Source organism: Molossus molossus, unplaced genomic scaffold (assembly GCF_014108415.1).
Source record: "Molossus molossus isolate mMolMol1 unplaced genomic scaffold, mMolMol1.p scaffold_m16_p_3, whole genome shotgun sequence".
NCBI lineage: Eukaryota > Metazoa > Chordata > Mammalia > Chiroptera > Molossidae > Molossus > Molossus molossus.
In genome coordinates, this window is record NW_023425366.1 from 26,127,156 (window position 1) to 26,153,649 (window position 26,494).

At 44.1% G+C, this 26,494-nt stretch overlaps 1 protein-coding gene across 1 annotated transcript in view; it reads left to right on the forward strand.

Annotated features, from left to right (window-relative positions):
• MYO10 (myosin X) overlaps nucleotides 1–26,494 on the forward strand; it is a 212,925-nt gene that overhangs the window by 47,763 nt on the left and 138,668 nt on the right. The window contains exon 2 of the mRNA XM_036279221.1: nucleotides 438–536. Coding sequence (XP_036135114.1) covers nucleotides 438–536 — 99 coding nt within the window. The remainder of the gene's footprint in view (nucleotides 1–437; nucleotides 537–26,494) is intronic.

The following is a 26,494-nucleotide window of genomic DNA, read 5'->3' on the forward strand; positions in this document are numbered from 1 at the left end:
AGTTATGGGGACTTTTCTTCCTGGCACTGGGACCCTGAGCTGGGCACCTGGTGTGGGACGGGGTCCCCTCAGTCCTCAGGGGATCTTCCCAGCCGAGGTGTCCTTCTGATTTTTATCTGCCACACGTGTGTGTGTGTGGGACCAGCCTGTCTGCCTCCGCCCCTCCTACCAGTCTCAATGTGGTGGCTTCTTTAATTCCGTAGTTGTAGGACTTCCATTCAGCTCGATTTCAGGCGGTTCTGAATGATGGTAGTTTTGTTGTAATTTTGATGTGGTTGTGGGAGGACATGATACTGCGTTTACCTATGCCACCATCTTGACCTACCTCCCCAAAAAGATTTTTTTTAAAAGGAATATAGTAGTTGTAGTAATGTTGAGGGTGATGCTTTGCCACCAAAGGTAATCCAAACTCATTCAATTCTGTTATTTGTTTACAGGGAACGCGGGTCTGGCTGAGAGAAAATGGCCAGCATTTTCCAAGTACTGTAAATTCCTGTGCAGAGGGCGTCGTCGTCTTCCGGACAGACTATGGTCAGGTGAGCACAGTTCCTTGGCCCAAAGGGATGTGGAGTGCACACCTCAGGTGTCTGCGAGACGCAGTCACGTTCTCCCAGATGGAGCACAGAAAGTGTGCCAACCAGGACGGGACAGAAGAGCATTCCACTTGGCTGGTCTCCTTCCTGGGATCTTGTCCAAGAATCAGAAGTATGGAATGCAAGCAGCTGGAGGAATATATTGATGTTTGCTAATTGGTTTCATTACCACGTTCCCTTAGAATATTTAAACTTTCATAGAGTATTGGAAATACTGACTTGCCAGTAAGAACGTAGTGTGGCGGTGTCCCGATCCCTGTAAGAATTAGCCTGACTAAACCCCTAACCTGAGCTTCCTTATCCACCTTGTTAAGCAACTAAAGTTCCTTCTCTATGTGGGAATTGAGCTGCTCCTTGTTCCCCTTTTTTTTAGTGTAAAACAAATGAGAAGCCCTATTGCCGAAAGCAAATACCATGTGAACCCAGAGACTGGCTCAGTGATTGTACAGCTGACCGTTGAACAACATGGGTTTGAACTGTGCAGGTCCATGTATACATGGGTTTTTTTTTTTAAAGTATGTATGTATGTATGTATGTATGTATGTATGCATTTCCTCACCCAAGGACATTTTTCTTTTTTTTTTGTTCAGATAGAGTGGGAGGGAGAGAGAGTAAGAGAGAGAGAGAGACATCGATGTGAACGGGACACATCGAGTGGCTGCCACCCGCACGACCCAACCAGGGCCGGGGACAAACTACAACCAAGGTACGCGCCCCTAGTGGGAACCGAACCTGGGTCTCTTGGGACCGCAGGCCGACACTCTAACCGCTGAGTCAAACCGGCCAGGGCTATATGTGGGTTTTTATTGATTTTTAGAGAGAGGAAGGGAGAGAGAGATAGAAACATCGATGTGAAAGAGAAATGTTGATCAGCTGCCTCCTGCACGCCCCCTCCTGGGGATCAAGCCCTCAACTGGGGAGTGTGCCCTGGCCGGGAATCGCACTAGGACCTCTCAGTTCATGGGATGTTGCTCAATCTACTGAGCCACACTGGCTGGGCTACGTGGATTTTTTTTCAATAAATATTGTAAATATGTTTTTCTTATGGTTTTTTAAATAACGTTTTCTTTTCTCTAGCTTACTTTATTGTAAGAATATAGTGTATAATGCCTATAAACATACAAAACATGTTAATCAACTTTATCCTATTGGTAAGGCTTCCGATCTTAGTAAGGTTCTGATAGAGTAAAAAATTTATGCAGATTTTTTTACTGTGCAAGGGGGGTTGGTGTCCCTAACATGTTGTTCATTAACTATATTTGAATAATTGTGAAAGGAGCCCAGTCTCTCCAGTGTATTAAGAAACTAATTTTAATGTTACAAATGGGTCCCTCCTTCAGAGGCACATATCGAAATTTAAGACATAAAGAAATAAAAGGAAGTCATATATCATCACTTAAAACTCATGGTTTCTGGCCCTTGCCAGTTTTGCTCAGTGGTTAGAGCATTGGCCCAAGTACCCAAGGGTCTTGGGTTCGATTCCTGGTCAAGAGCACATATCTGGGTTGTAGGTTTGAGGCACATATGGGAGGGAACTAATCGATGTTTCTCTCTATGTGTCTTCTCTCACATCAATGTTTCTTCCTCCTTCCCTCCCTCCCACTCTTCCTAAAACAATGAAAAAAATATCCCTGGATGATGATTAACACCAAAAAAAACAACAACAACAGCAGAAGGACCCTCCTGGTTTCTGAATCTCGTTTGTAGGTTGTGCTGAGCAGGGACTGCAAGTGCAGGCTGTGTGGTTCGAGGCAGGCAGGGTGCTGGGCTGTCGCAGCCTCTTCGCCTGGATGGCACCTTGGTGTGGTACCTTTCTCATTTCTTGGCTCCGTGAGGAGAAGTGTTACTGGACTATTTTGCAATTCCTCAGTTTCTTTTTCATCTGAGTCTTGAGCTGCTCTTTAGTGTTTGGTGGTGAAGATACAGCAGTGTTTTGTAGATTGGGGGGCGGGTAGGAAGAAAGTGGCAAAGAGATCACATGTCTGACAGCCATTGCCGGTGTGCTCACGGCACTGGTGGCCAGTCTGGTTTCTTTCCCGGCCGGCGGCCAGGTAGTGTCCTGTGATCTGTAAACGAAGGACGGACTGCCTTCTGCTGCACTTCAGGGTCGGGCACTGCGTTAATGTTGAAGTTCCTGTGCGTCTCGGTCACCATTTTTCTGTCTTGCCTTCATTCTGCCTGTGTCCCTCCTCCTGGCTGCATGAATTCAGTCCCTCTCAGGCCCTGTACATACTTCTCAAGGTGACATAAAGAGGGAAACCAATACTCAGTCTGATTTGACATAACTTTTCCTAAAAGTATTGTAAAATGGATTTGTAATGAAATTCTTTTTTGTTGTTGTTGATTTAGTTTTTAATCCCAAAGATAACTTTTTAAAACCTTTTCTCTCTTTTAAAAAAAAATGTGCTAAAAAGCCTCATAACATTAAATGTACCATATTAACCACGGTAAGTGTGCCGTCCAGTAGTGTTCAGTACACTCGTGTTGTGCAACACAGCTCTAGAACTTTTTCTTCTTGTGACACAGAAACTTTGTCCCCCGCAAACACTGATTCCCCATCTCTGTTCCTCCAGCCCTGGTAACCCCCTTTCTACTTTCTGTCTCTATGACTGACGGCTTTACATACTTTACGTGAGTGGAATCATATAGTATTTGCTGAGTTTTGCTTTTTGTGGGACTGGCTTATTTTGCTTAACAGCCCTCGAAGGTCTAAGATACTTTCTGTTCCTGTCTACCCTTTGCTTGGCAGAGGCTTCTACCATGGCAACTTCAGCAGCATTTTAGTGCTACTGCCCGTGACACGTCGGTAGTCTGTGCCGTGTGAAGACACTGTGGGCCCCTGTCGGCAGGCAGCTCTTGGTGAGGCGGGGGGAGTGGGGTGGGACAGTCAGGGCCATAGTTCTGTTCACTCTTGACAGTATTTATGGATTGTGGGTTTAGAAAGAAGGAAACCAGAATAACGTGTCCTTAAACGTGAAAACAGCTCTCTACTTGGACTTCTAATCTTCAATCACTTGGCCTTAACGTTGTCTGCTCTGTCATTCCCAAGTCTAACAAGTATAATTAGCTGGATGATTTGTGTAGGAATTGCAGGGTTTAAAAATACGAGGAAAATGAGGTGAGATAGAAAGAATTGGGCTTAGACTAGGATCAGGAACACAGCGGCCAAAATACTCTAGTTTCTTTGTCTCCTGACCTAGAAGTTCACTGTGGGACAGAGGGGCATGGTCACTGAGGATTAGGAGAAGTTTGTTAACTGGCCCTGGTGCCCAGGACAGGAACGCCTGCTTTTCAAACTGGGCCAGGATGAAGCTGTGAAGGGATCGGGGTCAAATATGCAGAATATGGCTTTGTCCTAGTCAAGCCCCTGTATAGTAACTTTTCAAGGCATTGGCTAATTTCAGTCCAGTTTGGTATGTTATTAAAAGGTGTTAAGAAATTAGTGTTTCTTGGGGGAGAGAGGAATGGGAATTTATTGTTAAATGGGTGCAGAATTTTAGTTTTGCAAGATGAAAAAGTTGTGAGGATGGATGGTGGTGATGATTACACAACAGTGTGAATCGACTTAATGCCACTGAACTGTTTGCTGAAAAATGGTTAAGATGGCAACTTTTACGTTCGTATAGATATTCTACTACACACACACACACAAGATATTAGTGTTTGAGGTCACATGGTAACTGGTAACACCTGTCAAAAGGGTATTTTTATGTGTCTTTAAAAACAACTTTGGTGCAATTTTTATGTTGCCAGAATATGGCTTCTGAAAACATAAATGGCTTGAAAAACGAATCACACTTTGGTTTAGAGCATCGCATCTCAAACTTGACTGTCCATGAATCACATGAGGGTCTTGTTCAGGGTTCTGGAACCCCATTTGAGTAGTGAGGTTTTAGAAGACATTCCCGAAGGTCACCTTGGGGTCGTGGTTCCGACAGGGAGGTACTCTCAGGCCTCTTATGTGTGTCGTCACCAGTCCTACTCTGTGGAGGATACAAAGATGAGGAGGAGGACTATACCGAACGCCGGAAGCGTTTCTGGGCCTTCTGAGGCTTTGCTTTTCTTCGTGCCCTCCCTTCTGACAACTGTGTCACCTTGAGCATGGCCAGGGATGGTGTGACTTCAGCATAATAATCCTCAGGTAGACTCAAAAGCAGTTTTAAAAATCCTGTTTAGTGTTAGAGATCAAGCAGAGCCTTGTATAACTAAAATCCTAAAATGGAAGCTGGGGGACCCTGGGAGGTAGCAGATGATAGTGTGGTGTTTTTTGTGTGTCAACACAAAAGGGCACGTTTTCTTTTTTTCTATCTTTACCTGAGGACGTTTTTGCATTTATCTTCAGATAGAGTGGGAGGGAAAGATGGAGGAAGAGAGAGAGAAACATTGATGTGAGAGAGACACATCGAGTGGTTGCCACCCACAGGACCCCAACTGGGGCTGGGGATAAACTGCAACCGAGGTACATGCCCTTAGCGGGAACCAGACCTGGGACTCTCTGGTCCACAGACTGATGCTCTAACCGCTGAGCCAAATGGGCCAGGGAAGGGCAGGTTTTTCTTAATTCATTCAGTCTCTGAGAATTTTGCACACTCACGCAAGCTGGTTTTTTCTTTTTCTTTTTGGCCAGGGAGATAGTTTTAAAGTTCATTTAAAATTTCATTTCATGAAATTTTTTTTTTTTTTATCCTCATCCGAGGATATTTTTCCATTTTTTGTACAGATAGAGTGGGAGGGAGAGGGAGGAAGGGAGAGAGAGAGAGAAACATCGACGTGAAGGGACATATCGAGTGGCTGCCACCCGCATGGCCCTCCACCCGCATGACCAACCAGGGCCGGGGACAAACTGCAACCGAAGTACGTGCCCTTAGCGGGAACCGAACCCAGGTCTCTCCGGACCGCAGGCTGATGCTCTAACCGCTGAGCCAAACTGGCCAGGGCCATTTCATGAAAATTTTAATTGCTGTTGGTTAGTTGTAGGAATACGGAGGACTGAAATATTCCCCTTGGACTCATAACTTAGGTTACAGTCACCAGGAAGTATTTGCAGATGGAAAAAGAAGTGTGCAAGTGACAAGCTAACACATTTGGTTGAAAAATATGCATAGTTGTGGCCTTGGGAGGACTCAGCACATGGGCAGGTCAGCACATGTCCTGACGTTTTTAAATTACTAGCTTATCGTCTTAGATAACAAGCTTTGCACAGAGATTTTAGCCAGATTAAAAGGCACCACGGTTCTGCAGGGTGCAGATGTGGCTGGACGATCAACTTTTGTCCAGTGCTGTCTTCCAGTCTTACCCAAGCATGTCTTTTCCGGAACATTCAGGGGGCGCATGGGCGGTCACTATAACACCCTTTACACACATTGTAGAATTGGGTAATACTTCTAAATTAGATTTTTTACTTTGAGGGTGAACTATTATCTTTTTTGAAAAGAACTAATTTGAGTGCTGTGCAATGGCTTAGAGAGAGATCAATTTACCTAATTGTATTTTAAAGGGTAGTTATTTAACTTCCCACCATAAACTCAGGGTGATGACTGCCTGCAATGATTGTGTTGGCTTTTCTGTGTGCAGTCTCTCTCAAAGACTTCACTGGCAGGAGATTTAATCGCCCCAATCTACAGATAGATGACGTCCTCCATGCCCTTCGTTTTTTATTTGCAACAAGCATAGTTAGACTTTGTTTTCAAAGTTATTCTTCTCAGCCTGTAAGAAAGACTTCCCCGGGCCACACAGGAAACACAGTCCTAATCATTCATAATCACATCTCCCATTGAAAGCCGTCTCTAACCTTTTTTGGTTTGACCTTCTGTTTTTGACTTGTTGGAATTAATATAAGATGGGCCCAATTTTGTGAAACTTGATAATGGGTTAGTGTAGTGATTTTTCATCCCTTTTTTTTTTTTTCCTTCTTTTTGGTCATTTTCACACACTTTGTGCCCTGGCCAGCCTCTTTTCTTTTGCTCCCTCCTCCACTTTGCCCCCATTGGTTCCCTCGTGTGTACCTTGACTGCCATGTGGACGCGGGCAGCCTTTTGACCTCTCCACACCCCCTTTCCATTCACTCCTGTGTCCTGGAGAAGCCTCCCCAGGCCTGTTGGTGCTGCAGTACTGACAGTGGGTCCACCCAGCACGGCGCTCTCCCGTTGTAGAACTCCAGGTAACACTGGGACCCACACATGATCAGGAATTGCACAACTAGAACTCCGTGATTTCAGCCTTCGCAGGGGACACGCCGGGTCTGACTGCTGAGGGCACGTGGGGGATCCTAGGCATTTGAACCGATTGAAACACTTCATCTGAGAGGAAGCTGACTGCACACACGGTCCCGAGAGCCCAGGAATGCCCGCGCTTTCCAGCAGCCGGGGCGCTGCGTTCCAGGCCTCATGGCTCAGCCAGCTGTTGGCAGAGCAGCTGCCGGGGGAAGGACGCCTCTCCTGCCCTGTCTTTCCACAAGAGCCCGTGGGACGTGAGCAGCAATGGGCACGGTCCCCAGTTAAGGTGGCCAGCAGGAGGGGACCACCTGGGGTCGCCAGGGCAGCTCACAGTCCAGGAAAGAGTCTCGAGGCTGTGAGTGGTAGAGGAAGCAGGAGACACCTAAACTTATGCAGATGGAGAAAAAGGAGTATGGAGGACAAGGTTAATGATGCAAAGGTAGTGTCATTAGGATTCTTTGACTCTCGGGCCAAACTCCAAACTCCGGGACAACAGGACAGATTCATTCCAGTCAGCTGTCCTGGACATAATTCCCTTGCTCTTTTTGTCCCCACAATTTTATTTTGTATTGGTTTCAGGTGTACAGTTTAGTGGTTAGACAATCATATACTTTACATCGTGTCCCCCTTGACATTTCCAGTACCCCAGCCGGCACCCTTCACAGTTGTCGCAATATTATTGAGTGTATTACTTATGTTTTACTTACTTCCCTGTGACTGTTTGGTAACTACCAGTGTGTGCTTCTTAGTCCCTCACCTCTTTCACCTAGTCCCCCTTTGTTGGTTTGTTTTTTAAGAATATTTTATCTCCTTCTCAAACTTTTTTATCTCCTTTTTTGGTGTGATGCAAAACATTCTCATTTTAATGCATGTATTTGGGAGAAATCATACCCATTTTTTTCTGAAAAGGAAAGAAATATAGATTATATGTCTTTTGGCTCCTGTGGCCTCAAGTCTCAGATGCTCTGCAATTGCTGCCTCCAATCAAATCCACCTGCGGGGTCCAGTTGAACCATATGAAATCGCCGTCTCTGTAGGACGTGGGAGTTGAATATCGGCAATTTCATGTGGCTCCTCCTAAGAGCATATTAGTGGCCCTCTTTCATTTTGTGTTTTAGCTGCTCCATGTTGATGATTTAAAGGTGGAATTTTTGTGATGGTGAATAGTCAAGTTTAATGAAATAATGTTTTTTGCAGGTGAGTGGAGGGGCAAAGCACATCCCTAAAACAGTATGCAGCCCCGGTTTTTGGGGTGCCGCTGCCGTCTTCAGCCCTGTCGCTGTGTGTATGCTTGTCAACAGCTGTGACATTGGCACACCTTTCAGGTTTTCTGGTGAATGTCTAAAGATTTGCAGGATTGGTGTCTGCTTCGCATGCCCAGATTGGAGCTGAAAGAAAAATGAATGAATATACAGTTTATTTTTTTCAGCTGGGGCGGGGGTTTCCCTCTATCGTCATGTTTGTGTATGGGGATTTATTGTGGTACATAAACATGACATAAAATTGACCATTTTAACCATTTTCAAGCATAGAATTCAGTGGCATTCATTACATTTGTGATGTGCACAATCATCACCATTACCTATTTTCAAAACCTTTTCCTCACCCCACACAGAAGCTCTATAACTGTTAAGTACTGCGTCCCTATACAGTGCATTTTAAAGCTACTTTCCTCTTGGATGCCTTTTCTTGTGCGGATTTTAGAAATAAAATCACATTGGAAGTTCTGGTTCGTGTCCTTTCCTAAGGACTAGACGGCATCAGGAAAGAATTGCTTTAGACCTAGGTCCAGAGTCCGAGGAGGGGGAGCCGATGGTGCCTCAGGACTGCTGCCAGCTCCGAGCATCCGGCACTGGCCGGTGGCCTGCGTGCGGGGTGGAAGGTACTGCCCTGTGGGTGGGCAGAGGGCCCTTCCTAACAGGAAGGTGGCTCCACAGTCATTCAGAAGTTAAGGGGAAAGAGGAGCACGATGGTGACAAATGGCAATTTTTAAGAATCAGATGCTTTTGGCTTTTTTTGTTGAAACTTCAGTATGGGTCCATCTGTTACTCTTGGAATTCACTTCCATCAAAACAGTGCAGCTGTATTAGAGGGACAGCACTGGGCTGGGCAGCTTCTAAATTCTGTTCTTTTCCCACAATCTTCTGTTTCATCCTGGAAATACCCGTCTCTGGGAGGGGTATGAAACCCCAGCCCACGGAGTTTGTCAGAATCGGAGGTCTGTACTCCAGAGACTGACCACCACTGGGGCTTTCAGTCTTGCTTTGAAGAGCAAGTCAAGTTCAACTGACTTGGTTTATGAGTGAAAAAAAATGTGTTTATGCTCTGAAAACCACGCGATTGACTCTCTGGACCTCTTCTAAGAATTTGATTTGGCATCTTATGGCTCAAAGATAGGAAATCACATGTTTCCATTAATTTTCACTCTGGGATGATAGGAAAAAAATGATATCTGTTTATTAGTATACTTAGCTCTAGAAAAAAGATGGGAGTTTCTGCAAATCACAGCTCTGTGTGGAATGCTCACTCACTGTAACCTGGGAGGAGGTTGTCGCTCCAGCAGCCCAGGAGCTTGCCTTCCCTGTTGGGGAACCTGGTTCCTACAGAGATGTGCCCGGCTCTCCCACCTTCACTCTGGAGACCTCAGAGAGGCCTTCTTCACCTCTTCATCCCAAAGAGCCACCACCTTGACATTCTCATTCTACGACTGTGTTTATTTAATTTTCTCCTTACCAAGCTCTCTGAGAAGGGGCCTTCTCATTATTGTGTCCTTAGCACCTAGGAGCACCGGGCTGGGGGAGGCACTCGATAAGTACAAGCCAGACTAGTCATTCGAATGCTGTCTGCTCTGCGGAGGCTGTTATATAACATTGTAATAAAGAAATGACAAGTCTTGCCCTGGCCAGTTTGGCTCAGCGGTTAGAGCGTCAGCCTGTGGTCCACAGAGACCGGGGTTCGGTTCCCGCTAAGGGCATGTACCTTGGCTGCAGTTTGTCCCCGGCCCTGGTTGGGTTGTGTGGGTGGTGGCCACTCGATGTGTCCCTTTCACATCGATGTTTCTCTCTCTTCCTCTCTCTCCCTCCCACTCTATCTGAATAATAAAAAAAAAAAAGAAATGACAAGTCTTAAAGGACTGCAAGGGACAGAAGAAAAAGCCACCTGTCAGAAGAGTCACTGTGGGAGTTTCACTATGCAAGTCCTATCCTGGCAGTAATAAGCCATGCTTGGACCGTAGGACCGGAGTGAAATAAAGGACACTGATGATAATTAGAGCCTTTTTCAAAGTAATTGTTTCATTTGATAAACTTCAAACATAAATGAATTGCATTTTCATTTGTTTTGAGGAGGAGTAGGTGGATATTGAGTTTGGTTCAGAATATTTCCCCAAAGTTTGGCATTTTGAAACTTGAGATTGTTATTCCATATCCTTCAGCATATACACTGACACAGGAAACAGATTACAGGGACAAACACTGTAAGATTGGCTGGCGTTCTAAGAATGTGGGCTGTGTCAAGTGTTGGAGACCTCAGCCTGCAGGGGAGCACACCATTTCTGTTCTGCTGCCTGTCATAGTCCAGCTCCTCTGAAAATCCATTGGTAAGACCTCCTGTCCTACCCCCAGTTTCTGGGGTCTGGCTACCTGTTTCTTTAAGTGCATCCAGCTTAAGTGGATTAGGAATCCAGCTAATTTCTGACCCTTTCTTTTAGAACTTCCAGCCCCAGCTTCCTTAGACTGAACAGCAGGCCCTTGCACTGGGTGGGTGGTTGAATGTGGAGGGGAATGGATCGTTATCAGCGGTATTTACTGGCTCCAGTGAGGCTGGAGTTGCACACACACACACACGTATTACACGTTTTTGCAGGATAGCAAATGGTCTCTGCCCTGGGTCACAACCTCCTTTGGCTTCATGCCCTTTGGACCAACCTAACTTCTTCCATTGTGGATACCTCTCGACTTTGGCCTCTTCTTTCCTCCCTGGATGTATTGAATAAGCTTCTTCCCAATTCTTAGGCTCCGTCTATTTGGACTCAGACCTCCCTCTGATCTGCCTGTGCCTCCTATCTTTGGTTGACTTCGGGGTTCCAGGCTCTGCATCTGGGTAGCTCAGCCGACTTGTTTCTGTGTAAGCTGGTGGTGTATCTGGGCACTTCCTTCAACCAGAGAGAATCCTGGTCCTGCAATGGTAGCATCCAGGCACAAAGTGAAGGGCTGACGTTTTGTGCCTCTGGCCCCCACTGTTGCTTTTAGTTTTGTGGTTAGTTCAGTAAATTAAATTGTTCATACTCGAAGGTAAGCAGGATATTATCTTGCATTTTTGTACCCATGAGTACTGAAAATAGATAATTAACACTGGATGCTAAGCTCATGTTAAATCAAAACTTGGTTTTCATTTTTTTTGGAGCCTTTTTAAAATACTGTGCTCTTATTAGAAGTGTCATTTTGTGAAAAATGTATGCGAAGACCTTGTCTGAAAAAAAAAACAATTTAGAAATTATCCACTGACAAGACATGGCACCATTTAATGCTGGGTGTGATTTCAGTAGAAACAGCAGAGGCAATTTGTTAAAACAAATTCAGACCATTGTCAGTTTGCGACTGATATGCATTCAATTTCAAAAATTCATTGATGACCAGTTTTCCCAAAGACCCGATGATATAGGTGGGGAATTGGTGCATCCAGTCCATCCACAAAGACCTGTGTAGGTACCTGCACTGCAGGACCGGGATGTTGGGAAAGCCCTGTATGGCCAGATTTTAACTTGAAACGTGTTCAGAGTTGCAACCTAGGATGCCACCATGGGGAGATTAGGAAACTGCATTCTTCCCATGATCACCTCCTTGAGAGGTGAGCGGTGAGAAGACGGGGCACCCCACTGCTAAGCCATATCTTCCTCATCAGGGTTGGCATTCAGGATGGCCAGGGAAGAGGATGGCAGTTGCGGGTGGCGTCTCTCTTCCTGACACCATGCTGGTGCATTCTACCTGTTTGTCCTAGGTAATCCCCGCAAATACCCTAAGAGGGAGGTGTGGCTGGCCGTGTTTCAGAGATCTGGACATGGAGCTTTGGTGCAAGAACATGTACAAGAGTCCACACTTGGTCTGCGATGAGGGACAGAGCTGGAGTTTGGATCATCTTTTCACTTTATCACCCCTTCTTACAGAGGGTGTGCAGTAGGCCGAGACTGGTGGTGGGGGTGACAGGCTCACGTCTCAGGCCGTTACACCCTGCATGGGCTGTTTCTTTCTCTTTCGGCCCCTCGTCGTCTTTCTTGTCGTGTCATTTGTGCTTTCTCTGGAAGTCACCCTTCAAGGTTGGCAGGTTCTCATGCCACCTCCCCACCTTTCTCTTTTTCTGTGGGGGCTCTTTCCCCTTTGTTTTATTGCTCTAGTCTAGGGGGATACAAGGGTCAGCAAAAGTCACTTTTTTTTTAATGTTTCATCAGCTCGTATTCACAGTCCTGCTTTGTTGCTTCTGATGGTGTCACTGTCAACCTGGCATTTACGATTCACTGGGAAGTGTTTACCGGGAGCCTTGGCCCTGCCCCACAACAATGAAATCCGAGTCTCCACTGGGACTCAGGCCAGGGTGTGTTTTTAAAAATCTTCCTGGGTGCCCTTTGGTGAGCAGCCAACTTCAGAACCATTTTATAGACAGAATGAGCCTCATATCAAAATATTACCTTAAAAGTTGTTGGAAAAGCACAACCTTTGCATCCTGGACTTAGTGCTAATGTTACTCGTGATTCCTAGGCCTTGGTTTTTCCCATCCAGCCCCTTTCCTGGATGACCCTGTGAAATGTCTCCTGGGCGCATGTTCTTTGTGACTGCAGCTCCCTCTGTCCGTCTGTCTTTCTCTTCTGGGAATTGTATCTGCTCCTCCTCTTCCCATGTCCGCCTCTACTCCCACCCACCCGCTCACGTTAGATACTCCCTGAGAGGGGGCATTTGAGTTTGAACATCCCAAATCCTAGTACAGTGTTTCTCCATGTATGACCATCATTGGGCCCTTGTGGGAAATGCAGGCTCCTTGGCCCCACCCCAGATCTGGAGTCCACTTCTCTGTGCCTGTGGCCCTGGGATCTATAGTATAACAGTTCCCAGATGCATCTGTTCACATTGAAATTGGAAAAGCACGGACACAGTGGGTATTTTGACCTGAGATAAACTGGGGAGTCCCTTTCCTTCCTCTTCTCAGCCCCTCTCATTTGTGATTTACTTCAAACTGGGCTGCCCTCTGCCCTGGAAGGCTAAGGGCTCTGGGGAGGGGGCTGGCCTTCCTGGTGTGGCATCGCCATTCCTCCAGTGAAGTACCTGTCCTCCATGGCTCGGAAGACCTCACCTGGGCTGGATGAGACGCAGGGTGAAGAAGGGGTGGGACATCCCAAGAAGCTGCCCAACATTGGAGAGGACAGAGGGCGCATGCCCGGTGGGTGCCTATTGGTAACTTCTGCCTGAGGAGCTGTGCTGCTTGGAACTGCAGCGAAAGTGTGAGCTTCTGGCTTTTACTCCAGACTGTTTGCTCGCAGTGCCGGTTTGAAGGAGACGAACGTCCGAGCGATCACGTAAATGGTTACTTGTAAGGAATGCTGACTGGGGGAGAGCGCCAGTGAACTTTCTGAGGTCGAGGGAATGTTCAGCATCTTGTTTCTGTGTGGTTCGTCAAGCTGTGTATTTTGCTGTGTGCAAAGGAAACCTCAGTTTTTTAAAAAAGTAACATCTAGCCTGTTGGAAGGCAGCTGTCTGTATTGAAGTTACATATGTCAGGAACACAGCATTCCCGAACTCAATAAAGTGTATATAATTACTCCAGCGTTTAACTCAAACCGTAGTGGCAGCCACGGCCCACGCCCGCTGCTGTGTTTGTACTGACTGGAAGCTGAGAATGCTTTAACATTTTTAAATGTTTGGGGGGGAAAAAACCAAAAGAATAATATTTTATGACGCGTGAAAATGATAAGAAATTCGGTTTAAATGAAGTTGTATTGGAACTCAGCCATGTCCATTTATTGATTTGTCATCTGGGACTGAGTTCCAGCTACAGTGGCACATAGTCGAGCAGCCCAAAGGATTTACCATCTGGCCCTTTGCAGAAAAGGTTGCTGACCCTGAGCTAAGGGCTCATTTTCCCCAATTACTTCTGACATGGTATTTAGGGCTACAGGGGGCCCTTTAGTGGTTCCCAGTCCTGGCTATACATTGGAATCACATGAAGGGCTGCTACATGAGAATCCTGGGCCTCCACCCTGTGCCCGATGGTACAGCCTCTATGGAGATGGGCCCAGCAATCTGTATTTGCAGCCAGCCCTCAGGAGTCAGTGCTATGACCACACCCCTCTCCACAAACAGATGGATTAGTGAAGCCCCATTGCTGTGTTTTCCCTGGGAGGGGAAATACTTTGCCCAAGAGGATAAAGCTCATCAGTGGTGAAACCAGTGTCTCCTGCTACTTGTAGGGCAGTGGCTCTCAGACTTGAACAGGCACCAGAACCTCAGGAGGGCTTGTTAAACCTCTGAATCCTCGGCCTCAACATGGAGTTCCGCATCAGCAAATCCCAGGTGGGGTCTGAGAATGTGCATTTCTACTCCCAGGTGTTGCTGATGCTGCTGGTCTGGAAGCCACTTTAAGAACCAGTTTATGGGGCTTGGTAGGCTGTGTGCACACATTTTTAAAAAAATCCATGTTCTAAATAAAAGCATCTGATATAGAGTGTTCTCCCCGAAGCATGCTCTTTAGAAACACAGATGGTCCCTGAGTCCAAGTAGCTTTGACTGTTGCAGCCCTAGAGGGAGTATTTGAACAGTGCCTGTCAGAAACAGGACCTAGGCCACTGATCTTAGTTTTAAATACTAACACCGCTGAAGGTTTAGTCTCTAGCCCAATGTTTTTTTTCTGGGTTAATGGAGAGTCACTCCCAGGCACAGTAAACATAAGAATAGCCTATGGGTTGTGTGTCCATTACAACTCAGCGCATTTCCAAGGAAGTATTTCAGCCGTGAGCTGATCATGCGTGTACACGTTCAGAAGTTGCTGTATGGATTTTGGCACCTCATGCATATATGTAATATTGGAGAGAAACCAAAGAACTTATATGCATCTATGCACAACTAATGGACATGGACACTAGGCTGGGGAAGGCAGGAGGGGGGTGGGAGTGGGAAGGAGGGGGTCAATGGGAAAAAAAGGGAGACATCTGTAATACTTTCAACAATAAAAAAAAATTGTTAACTCACCATTTGCCATGTAGGCAAATACATAGCCCTCATTTTCTAACTGAGGTGCTAAGGCCAGAGAAGGAAGGAGAGGTCCTGTATTTTTAGAGGCTTCTGTTAGGACCCCCAAGGTTTTGATAGTTACCCTGTGGTTAATATGCCATTGTATTCCATTGCCCATGTCACCCCGGCATAGCAAACATTGCACTGGTAACTAGAAAGGGGGCCGGGACTGGGGTAGGTGAGTCAGGTGTTTAGGGTGCAGGGATGTGCAGAAGCTCACAGGGTCCTGCAGGTACAGTAGCTGCGGTTGTATGACCTCCATCCAGAACTGGCTTATCCTTACACTGTGCACCCAGCACTTACCTCACCCTAGTCCTGGTCGTGATCAGAATGTAACCAAGACTCCCTAGGTCAAGAGGCCCATCTGTGGAATCAAGCATCCCTCTTCCCCCTTCTTTGCTTGAATGATTTATTGTTACTTTAAAAATACTCTGAGAAACGACTCCTTCTGAAGTCTTTTTTTGGTATTTGTTTTCAAATGTGTTTGTCAATACATTTGTCAACTTATTTAAGATTAAATTATTGTAGCATGCAGTGCAGTGTATAATATGATGGTATTGATTATCCACATGATTTTTTGAGGGATAAATGTCCCCATAGGGTTTCCTAGACGAAGGCTGTGCCATCCTCTCTAACGTTATAACATTATATTCGTAAGTTCAGCACATGGACTGTATTAGAAGTTCCAAATTTGGCAGTGGCTTCTTTCAGAGGTTCAAGTTGGTCTTCAGCTGCTGTTTGGGTATTCCAAATGGTTCTTGTATTGATTTTGAATTAATCATTACTATTTCTAAGTCTTCCAGTGAGGGTAACCAAGTAGCTAACCCTTGAGAATTCAGCAAGTATTTTTGTCCTCTGGAATGATCTTCTGTTCTGAAATGTATCCCTCTTCCTACCATGTCAGAGTTCACAGTAGCTTGCTCCAAGCATCTGCTTTCGCTCTTGGAAAGGGAGCTAGTGACAGATATTTACTGGGTGGTACAGAGACCCCCTCACTCCTGTGACAATGGGCCCGAGCATATGCTGTCCCCAGTTTCAGGAAGCTTTTGTAACAAAAGACTCAAAAGAGATCAGGCCACTGGGGAATGTTGCCAGCAGGCCTTTGTAAAGGGCAAATCCCGGCCGATTAACCTAATTTCCTTCCCGGAGCAGTGGTAAACCAGGGAGATTAAAATTGCAGATTTTTCAATGTTAGCATTTTTTTTTCTGATTTAAAAATATTCACAATTACAATTTAAATTTCTTTTTAACCTGCCTCAGAAGATATTACATGGGCCTAATGAACTTTTACTGGAGGTGTCAACGTCCAAACCCCCACACTTGTTTTGGAGGTTCCCTGCTTGGGACATTCCCTGCGATGGTGTAATTGCCACAGGGAAAGTAATTCCTGCCTTTTGAGGAAAGTTATGTTCAGAAGTAAACATTGTTGGCTCATCGCTCTTTTTTTTTTTTTTTAATCCTCACCTGAGGATATTTTTCCACTTATTTTCAGATAGAGTGGAAGGGACGGAGGGAGGGAGAAAGAGAGAAACATCGATGTGAGAGAGACACATTGACTAATTGCCTCCTGCACGACCCAACTAGGACCAGGGATGAACCGCAACTAAGGTAGGTGCCTGTGACAAGAATCAAACCTTCGATGCTTTGGTCCGTGGGCTGATGCTCTAACCGCTGAACCAAACAAGCCAGGGTGGCTTATTGCTATCTTTGATAGAGATTTTAACAGTTTGCAACCCAGCCATTGTGGCTCAGTGGTTGAACGTCGACCCATGAACCAAGAGGTCAACAGTTTGATTCCCAGTCAGGGCACATGCCCAGGTTATGGGCCCAGTCCCCAGTGGGTGGTATGCAGGAGGCGGCCAGTTGATGTTCTCTCTCATTGGTGTTTCTGTCTCTCTCTCCCTCTTTCTCTAAAATCAATCAATCAATAAAACGGTTTGCAGATGTTACTTTTAGCTAAAAGAACAAAAGCGGTTGTAGCCACATTTTTGCACCTATGATATGATTAGTTAATAACTTTTATAAATTTGGGCTTTGGTCTGAAATGAAAAGTAATATTTCCTCATTTAATTTAATAAAATTGACTCATTTTAAGTACACAACTCAATGGCTTTTATTATATGCACCAAGTTGTGCCACCATCAGCATGATCAATTTGGGAACATTTTCATTACCTCCCCAAAAAGAAACCTTTGTACCCCTTAGCCAGCATCCCTAAACCATCCCACCACACTTTACCCCCCCACCTCCGCCACTCCCAGCTACAGGCACCTACTTTCTGTCATTATAGATCTGTCTATTCTAGACATTTCATATAAATGGAATGAAACAAATGGAATCTTTTGTATCTGGCATTTTACACTTAGCACTATCCTCAAGGTTCATCCATTTCATCCATGTTTGAGCATGTATCAGTACTTCATTCTTTTTCATTACTGAGTAATATTTCATTGTATAGATATGACACATTTTATTTAAAAGGAATGGTTTTTAAAAGCTAAATAGAAAAGAAAAATATAAAAGATATCAAAAGAATGGCTAGCCACATACAGCCACTTTTTATATGGTTAATGATGGCTCACACATTTAGTATTTCTAAAACTGAGGGTGGTATTTTGATGTGTAAGCTGGCGATCAGAATAATAATTGAGAGCTGTGAGATAATTCTTATATACATTAAGAAAACAGTTTAGAATTTCCCTTAGGCAGTATTTCTAGTTTCGGCCTCATATCTGAAAATGGGCTCAACGCTTTTTAATTTTTATATATAGTTCTGGGGAGATTGAGCAATCAGAGGTGTAGAGACTGAGTTCTCCAGAAGCAGCCCAGGATGGGTTGTTTAGCCAGGAGGAGGTTAGGGGTTAATTTAAGCAGATAGGGTGCTTAGATAGTGCAGAGCAGCTCATCTTTTCCACTTGGAAGAATGGACTTCAGTCCGAACAGGATGGCCCTCCCTGTGCTGCCGGCTGTCCTGACCTGAGGACTTCGTGGACAGCTTGGATCACAGCAGAGGCTGGTTCACTTAGCCATTGAGAGTAAATAGTTGACCTCTGTTCTGTTTGGAAGAATGGTAATGTCATAGATTTTAGACCTGAGGATTGTCAGGGTCATTTTCTTCCTGCCTCTTCCGTTCAGGCAGGTGAGAGAATGTCATAAATGTGTCCTTGTACAGGTGAGACTGTATTTTATCATCCTGACCTCAAAGGGGCAGACGGTGGTCACTGCAGGTGGCCTGGACATTTGACAGTGCTGTAGAACTGTAGCAACTATTAGAGAAGGTATAGCTTTAAGAAATGAGGTATGAGCTCTGGCCGATTTGGCTCAGAGGTTAGAGTGTTGGCCTGAGGACCAAAGAGTGGCAGGTTCAGTTCCGGTCAAGGGCATGTACCTCGGTTGTGGTTTAGTCCCTGGCCCCGGACAGGGTCATGCGGGAGGCAACCAGTCTGATGTGTCTCTCTCACATCGATGTTTCTTTCTCCCTCCCTCCCTCCCTCCCTCCCTCCCTCCCACTCTTATCTGAAGATAAATGGAAAAATGTCCTCACAATAACCTCAGGTGAGGATTGATAAAGAAAAAAGAAATGAAGTCTGATAACAAAGTTTTTTATAATGGATTTTTGAGATTCTCTAAGTCAGCACTTCTCAACCTGGGGGTCTAACGACCCTTTCACAGGGGTCGCCTAAGACCATCGGAAAACACATATCTCTGATGGCGATTCATAACAGTAGCAAAATTATAGTTATGAAGTAGCAACGAACATAATTTTATGTTTGGGGTCAGTACAACATGAGGAGCTGTGTTAAAGCGTCGCGGCATTAGGAAGGTTGAGAACCACTGCTCTAAGTGGTGCCTTTTCATTCTGGTTCTACCCTCACTGGTCCCCAGGATCTCCATAGCTTACTGTTGTTATTCCTCAGCTCGCTGTGGCTGCCTAGCAAAGCCTCTTGAGGAATTCCTGGAAGAAATCCCCAGGAATTTGCACAGGTCATTTTAGTTCCAGCATGTTTTAGTTATCTGCTAAATACTGGGACCTTGAGGAAGGAAAGAGCTTAGGGGATCATCTGTTTTCTCGAGTCATTTAATGTGTGAGCGGAATCGGCTCAGAGTGCTTTGATTAAGGTCGCCTGAGAGAGAAAACAAGTATTAGGAGCAAAGATCAGGCCTCATCGGTTCTGCTGACCATCTCCTGCCTGAGGGTCATGAGAGCTGACTAGGCCAGGCCTGGAGAGTAGCACAAATGACCCGAAACATGATGGTGGTGAGGGAATCGTGACAGGAAATCACAAAACCGGTCAGAAATTCAAATAATGTCTGAAAACCAGAGACAAAGGAGTGAGTTAATTTTTTGGTACCTGCTGCCCAATAAACCCCTGTGAATGGATGCATTTAGGATAACTAAAAATGAGGCTCTCACTGATGAATGAGCTAATTTACATATGCATGGAGAGGAGGACTGTTTCCATACACCCATGATTAAGCCATTGTACGAAGTCATTCATGAACAGTAATAAATGAATGGCTCCTCTGACTTGGAATCTGTACCTTTTGTTACATTGTGTCCTTTTTAACCTATACCCTCAACTGTGTTGCCCTTTTAATGTGTCTAAAGTTATATGCAGACTTGTTTTGTATAGGGCTTGCTCATCACATCTGTACCTGTCTCTGGCTATGTGTCTGTTCTAATCCATCCTAACCAGTAGTTAGCAAATCAATTCTGATTCCTTCAACTAAATTAACCAGGAATACCATGTGTTTGTGTATCAACTGGTACTTTTTTTCTAAGTGTATATTATTAGGTTTGATCCTACCAGAAGACCCAATTTGATCACAGTTTTGCATTCTTTATCTGGAAAGGTCACCACCTCCGTTTATCCCCGTGAACACTAAAATGAGGTAGTTTGTGAGGAAGTCTTGCAGAAGCCTGACATTTATATAGTTCTCCACTGTTCGGAAGGCATTTTCATTTGATGGATCTCATTTTGGTTATCATAATAATCATGTGACCCAAGTTTCTAATTTTTAAAATGTCACTTATAAAGATCTATTTATTAACCAGTTGCTCTCCATTGCACAGACAGAAGAAATTTCAGGTCCGTCAGTACCGTGACCTGATTTTGCAGTATAAAACAAAGTAGCTGAGGGGAGAGTCCTAAGGCCACCTCTCTAGAGAACAAAAACTAAAAACACCTGAATAGCCCTGGCCAGTGTTGGTTGGGTGTTGTCTGTGTACCAGGAGGTTGCGGTTCAATTCCCGGTCAGGGCACATGCCTGGGTTGTGGGCTTGATCCCTGGTAGGGGGTGTGTAGGAAGCAGCTGATTAATGATTTGCTATCATATTGATGTTTCTCTCTCTCTCTAAAAATCAGTAAAAATCTAAAAAAAAAGTTTCTGTTGTGGATACTAGTGATACACATAATAAATATGACTCGCGAAAACATTATTAAAAAAACAAACAAACAGAATAACACCCAAACATAATGGCCACTTTTCATTCTTTCCCTAAAAGACTTCAGCTTCAGAAATGCAAGTGGACCTCAGGGTAGAAGTAAAGTTTTATTGCTGTCTACTTTCTAGTTAAAAGCCCTTTCTCAGGGCAGGAAGCCCCAGTGAGTTCTGCGCTCCGCCACCAGCCCCGGCTCCCACCGGCTCTTCCAGAGAGCGCTCACGTCCAGGCTTAGCGTCGCCTTAGCTGTGCTTACCTGTACATGGCTCCGTGGCCAGCTCTTCCCTGCCACTGTCCACTCCCGTCCAGTCCGTTCACTACTGGCACTGTTAGGCTCTTTAACTGGGAATTTCTTTTATTTCACTTTTTCAAACTTCTTTTTAAAAAAAGTGTAAGCAGAGTTATTGGAGTTGGAATGTCAGATGTAAGATGTCAAGCCAGTATAAACAAGAAACAGCTGAGTGAATGGATGGTGCTTTTTGATAAAAACATCTTTCCTACAATTGCTGGGCTAAGCAGAATGACTGATATGCTGAGGGATATCAGTGAAGACCAATTCATTTTTTGCTCACCTAAAAGCATTCTTCTTTGTCTTACAGAAATGCCGGGTCTAAAATTGCCATTAGGATGAGACTTGCTGAGTAAATAGTTTAGATGTCTGTCTTCTTAGTTACTTTGTGCTGAGGAAGTCTCAGCCATTCGGTTTTACGTGGTTTTCTTCTGCTGGCCCGCGAGACAGAGCGCAGCGCCTTTTGTTTTTAGGGTAAAGCAGATGTCCACAGCTGCCATCTTAATTTCTTTTGTATGGGTTGGTATGTATGTTAGCTGTTTTGAAATGTTGGAAAGATTTCAAGCCAAGTGAGGGAAGAACATAAATAAGTTGATGTATTTTTTTTTCATGACCAAGTTTACTAGTTCAAATATTTTGTGAACAAGTGTTTTTTGAAGTAAGTCCATTTATTCAACGCCCTTGAATGCTTCTCTAAATTTGTTGTTAATCTTTTTTTTTTGGTCCAGATGTTTAACTTATGTCTGAATCATGCAACTATGATTTGGTGTCAGTGTATATAGGGAAAGAATGTTAGAACCTGAAATATTTTGGTGTATTAATGTATTGTGGGATAATGTTTTCCCCTCCCAACCTCCGACTCTGCAACAATCTTAAAATGTATTCTCCCGATTCAACCTTAACTTTGATCTTTGCTAATTTCTGCTTTTATAGGTGTGTACTTTATTTAGCTGGCACAGATAGACTCTGTCATTAATAAAATTTTAGTCATGACTGACTTTCATGTTAATCAGTTACTCTTAAAATGGTTCCCAGAAGCTATCTCTTGGATTTATTTTTAGTTACCTGTGGAAAAGCCATTATGCTTCTTTAAGGTGGGGGAGGGAAGTAAATCTCCACTGTTGCCCAGCAGCAGATTAGAGTGGAGCAATCAGTAAATGCATGTGATGTGCAGATTATGTACTGAGAGTATTTTTCAGTTATCAGAATGGGAGGAGAAAAAATAATTCGAATAAACAATTGAAGGGCTTCTTTCTGGTTGCTATTATTTAATCTTCCTGAATAATATTCCTATTCCCAAATGTAGTTGAAAAAACTCCTGTGCCCACAGGTATGCTGATGCCCAAGGCAGCTACCATAGTGAATCTCTACCTTCATGAATTTATTCCTAAACAGCATTGGCAGTTACGGCACCTGGACCAATACTGGTGCAGACACTGACCTCTTGAGTCTGGTGGAGAGACTGGTCCTTCCGTCTGTGGCTGGTAGGTGTCAACTCCAGGTGTTTTACTACTGACAGTGTTAGCTACTAGTGTTTGCCACACTTAACTAGGGAACACCACTCCTAACTGATGTAGGAAGAAGCAGGTGGGGAAAGGCTACATTATTTTTCAGAATTTAAGAGCATGCATTTAATCATAATTTCTGCCGATAAATGTATTTCATGCTTTGCTTAATAATGCTTCCCAAACCACAAAAGAAGCTGTTCATAAAATTAGTGCTCACTAATTAGCATACATTCACTTTGGGAAATGCTGAGCCAGACATCGCTTCCTTTTTTGTGGTTGCCATTTCATTTCGGTTCTTAGAATCAGTGTTACTCAGCTCATACCAACACTGTCTTCTCTAGGGTGCGAGTCCCATTTGGATGTTTTACTGTTTTTAAATAACTTTAACATGTGTATGGCCCTGCATGTCTCCCTTCCTGGACTCTGCAGTCCAAGAGGGTGGACAGCACATTAGTTCCTCTGCATCACCCAGCACCTCCCAGAATATTGCCACATAGCAGATGTCCAGTAAATAATGAATGAATGAAGGGATGGAGATGAGTTCTGCATTCTTGACTTAGTTACAGCTGTGCTGAGGGCATGGGGAAATGACTTATCTTAAATGGCCTGAAGAGGTGCATCTTAGAGATTAGATGTGACTTTGTGACAGAGCAGAGTCCCTGCTGTGACTGCCACCAACTGAATAATTTTGGACAATTACACAACACGAATCCTCTGTTTTCTCATCTGTGAGATGGTGATACTTACCTTTCAGGGTTGGCTTGAGGAAGAGGGAGGGAATGCATGAGGGTGCTTAGGGATGTGCTGGCATTGTGTATACTTAGTGCCTGTCATGTGTTATGAAAGTCTTCCCCAAAACAGGCCCTTGCACAGTGATGATTTTCCCCACCTTTTAATGCCAACTGGCTACTTAGGGACATGTTTGTGGTCACCCAGCTTCTCTTCATCCTCTTTTAGTTACAGGCATACCTGTATTGCAGGCTTAGTGCCAGACCTCCGTAATGAAGTGAGTATTGCAATAAAGGAGGTAGTGATCTTTTTGCTGGTAGAAGGTCTTGCCTTCAAATTGTAAAAAAATGCAACATCTGTGAAGTGCACAGGTAAAAACGAGGCATGCCTGTGCTTTTGACAACAAAGAACCAAGGTAATAAAGGTGTTGGAAGATGATCAGTGAAATCTGTGCTTTCACAGTGACCAGAATCTAAGAGAATTTCTTTTCATGGTAATGGACTCTCTGGAGCCAGGTGTTAGCCTTTATGCTTGGGTGTGGGAGGGAAGGAAGACAAGGCACTTGACAGGTCCATTCTAGAACAGTTTGTCTCACACCCAGAAACGGCTGTCACCCTTCACTGACTTCAAAGTGGTTTTCAGTGTTTCGAAAAGCTTGGTGTGAAGGAAACATCATTCGAATCCTTTTAGTCTAATGACACTTAAAGATAGTAATGTTCTAATTGGTCCTTCAGTAGCTTGTCTTTTTGTTTGGCCTCATTTTACTTTGAAAACAAAATCAATAGTACAACCCACAAAAACACTTTGCCATGATCAGTCTGCATTTGATGTTCTTCGGTGCCTGGACACTGTAGCTCATTGGTCCCAGGCCTTTGGATTTCTCCACTCAGAACTTCCAGGAGACTGGCAGAGAGCTATCCCGTCTTTTATATGGTCAGGTGAGGGCATTGTGTAAGTCCTGGGCCATCATTTTATTTTTAAGACAATTTCAACCCATTGGAAGTGTGTTGAAGGACATAATTTCAATATAAAGGACAACATTTTAGATTGAAGAAATTAAGCTTTAGAAAAAATTTCGTTGTCTTCTTGTTTGGCTATTGATGAGGGGCAGCCCCACTTATATGTTTGGAAGTCCTTGCTGTAGTTAATTCAACAATAGGAATCTTTTACTTACGCGCAGAAAATACACCCCCAGTCCTGAACCTTGTCTCAGCAAGAGGTTTAGTTCTATAGCAGGTACTTTAAATTACTCCCATTCCTTGTGCTTAAAAATAAGGTTTCAATGTAGCTAGATATGGTGTCAGTTATAGGTTTTGATAGGATAATTAAGAGTTATTCAAAAAAGGAAATATGTATATCTGGAATTCTTTTGTTCAAATAAACTGTTACTGGAGGTTTACAGATTTCACAGACTATCCAAGGAGAAGTGGGCAGAAATAGCTCCCTTTTCCTTAATTGGTCTCTCTGAAATGGAGTTCTGGAGGCTTGATTTAAATACCACTGACTGAGAGTAATCTAGTGAATGTAACATGCTCTTAGTGCTCTGTCATTCTCACCTGACTTCATAGTTGGGTTGTTATACTTTTAAGGCAGAAATTAGTGCAGAAGGTGAAAGAGGGAACTAGTGGTTGAGTGTAGAGGAGGTTGTGGAATTCTGTTTACACCAGCTCTGCATTCTAACGTGCTGCCAGACCAGTCATCTTTTACTTTTCTGATCCGGTAGATTAATTAGCAAAAAGTGAAACTGAGTAAGTTTTCTTGCTTTGTTTGTTCATATTCTTCTTATCATAATTACTTTCATAACTGCACATTTGCCCCTTTTGATTGTGACTATAAAAAAGAAAAGAAAAGCCAATTAGGCAAATTATAGGAGAAAGCATAGGGGGTTAATCTTGGAGTCCTTGGATGTAATCTTTATCTTCAGGAGTCATTGTTCTCTGTCCACTTACCTCACTAAGTTGCTTGGAGAATGAAAAAACGACGTGAAAATTAAAGGTCTGTGCTAATGTGGAATGTGGACCTGATAGCAGCGAAATGTGTGTTTCTTCTGTGATTTATGTAAAATACTCAGCGCCCAAATTATCAACCTTGAGGTGGATAAGGAATTAATTATTCAAAGAAAAAAAAAAGCGGGTAAAATTGTTTGGAACAAGATTTTTTCCCAGGAATATGATTTGAAAGAAGAATTTTAGGGGTTCACAGGGACAACTGGATAGAAATACGGAGCAGAGTTCTTCAGGCTGATTGAGGGGAGGAGGGAATGTGGGCGGGAAATGAGTTGGTTGTGATTTGTGACTGGTTCAGTCGCCGATTCACTGAGTGACTTGGGACAGCCCACTTTTCTTGTTTTGCCCAGTTTTCCATCTTGTGGGTCAGTCTTTTTGTTTGTTGGGATAAATTATAATCAAGTAATACGGGTTAAGTATTTAAAGTTCTCATGTAACCATGTAATTATTATTAACTGGTGTCCTCACTTAACCCTTCTGCCTCACTTGTGCGAACTAGCTTGGATGCTATTAATGAAGTTCGGCAGCCCGAGAAGCATGTTGATTCAGTGTTAGCATCCCATTTCCCATGCCTGTGTTACTCTTCAAAACAGAAAATCTGTCATTTGACCCATCATCACCCATTTGATGTGCTGCACTAATAAGAGTCCAAGTGCTTAGCATAGGTGCCTTTTAAATACTGTTTCATTTAACTTGATTTTTAACAATGGGCAGGTAAGAGCGACTGTTTTAATATTATTTAGAAAGTTAGGGAAGGTAGTACTAGGACCTTATGAAACACATGAAACAGCATATTCCAAAACAGGACAATATGGCACACACTGGTGGTACGCAAGCCTGAACTTCCAGCTGTAGCCTGTACACTGATAGACGGACCTTTGGCTCCCAGCCCTGCATGCCATCTACTGGCCTTGGGCAAGTTATTTAAGCTCTCTGGACTCAGTTTCCTCATTTATAAAATTTGGATTCAGAGAGCTTCCCAGAGGGCTGATTGCCAGATAGAATGTAGGTATTTGCCAGGTTAAACAGATAAGAATTGCCATAATTATATGTGTACGTCTGTGTATGTGTATTTGGGAATATTTGTGTGCATAGATGTACACATGAGTTACAGAAATAATTGGAAGTAGGTCATTGACATAGACATTTGAAAGGTAAGGGTGGAGCAGGGAACATGATTTAAGCTGGAGCACGGGGACAGTCTGATGATGTGTGGAGGCCAGTGCTGAACTGGTCTAGCTGGGTGTGGTTTCGGCTGGCTGTCAGGACAGCAGGGAGTGGCCTCGTGAATGTGTGGCCAGGGCTCGGAGAACAAGAGGAATGAGCCAAAACAGTGCAAATGGAACCAGAATCTGCAGCAGGATTTCCAGGGAAACAGGCCTTTGACAGTTTCACGATTGAGTTGAAGGCCCCATGCCAAATGGGAACAGGCATC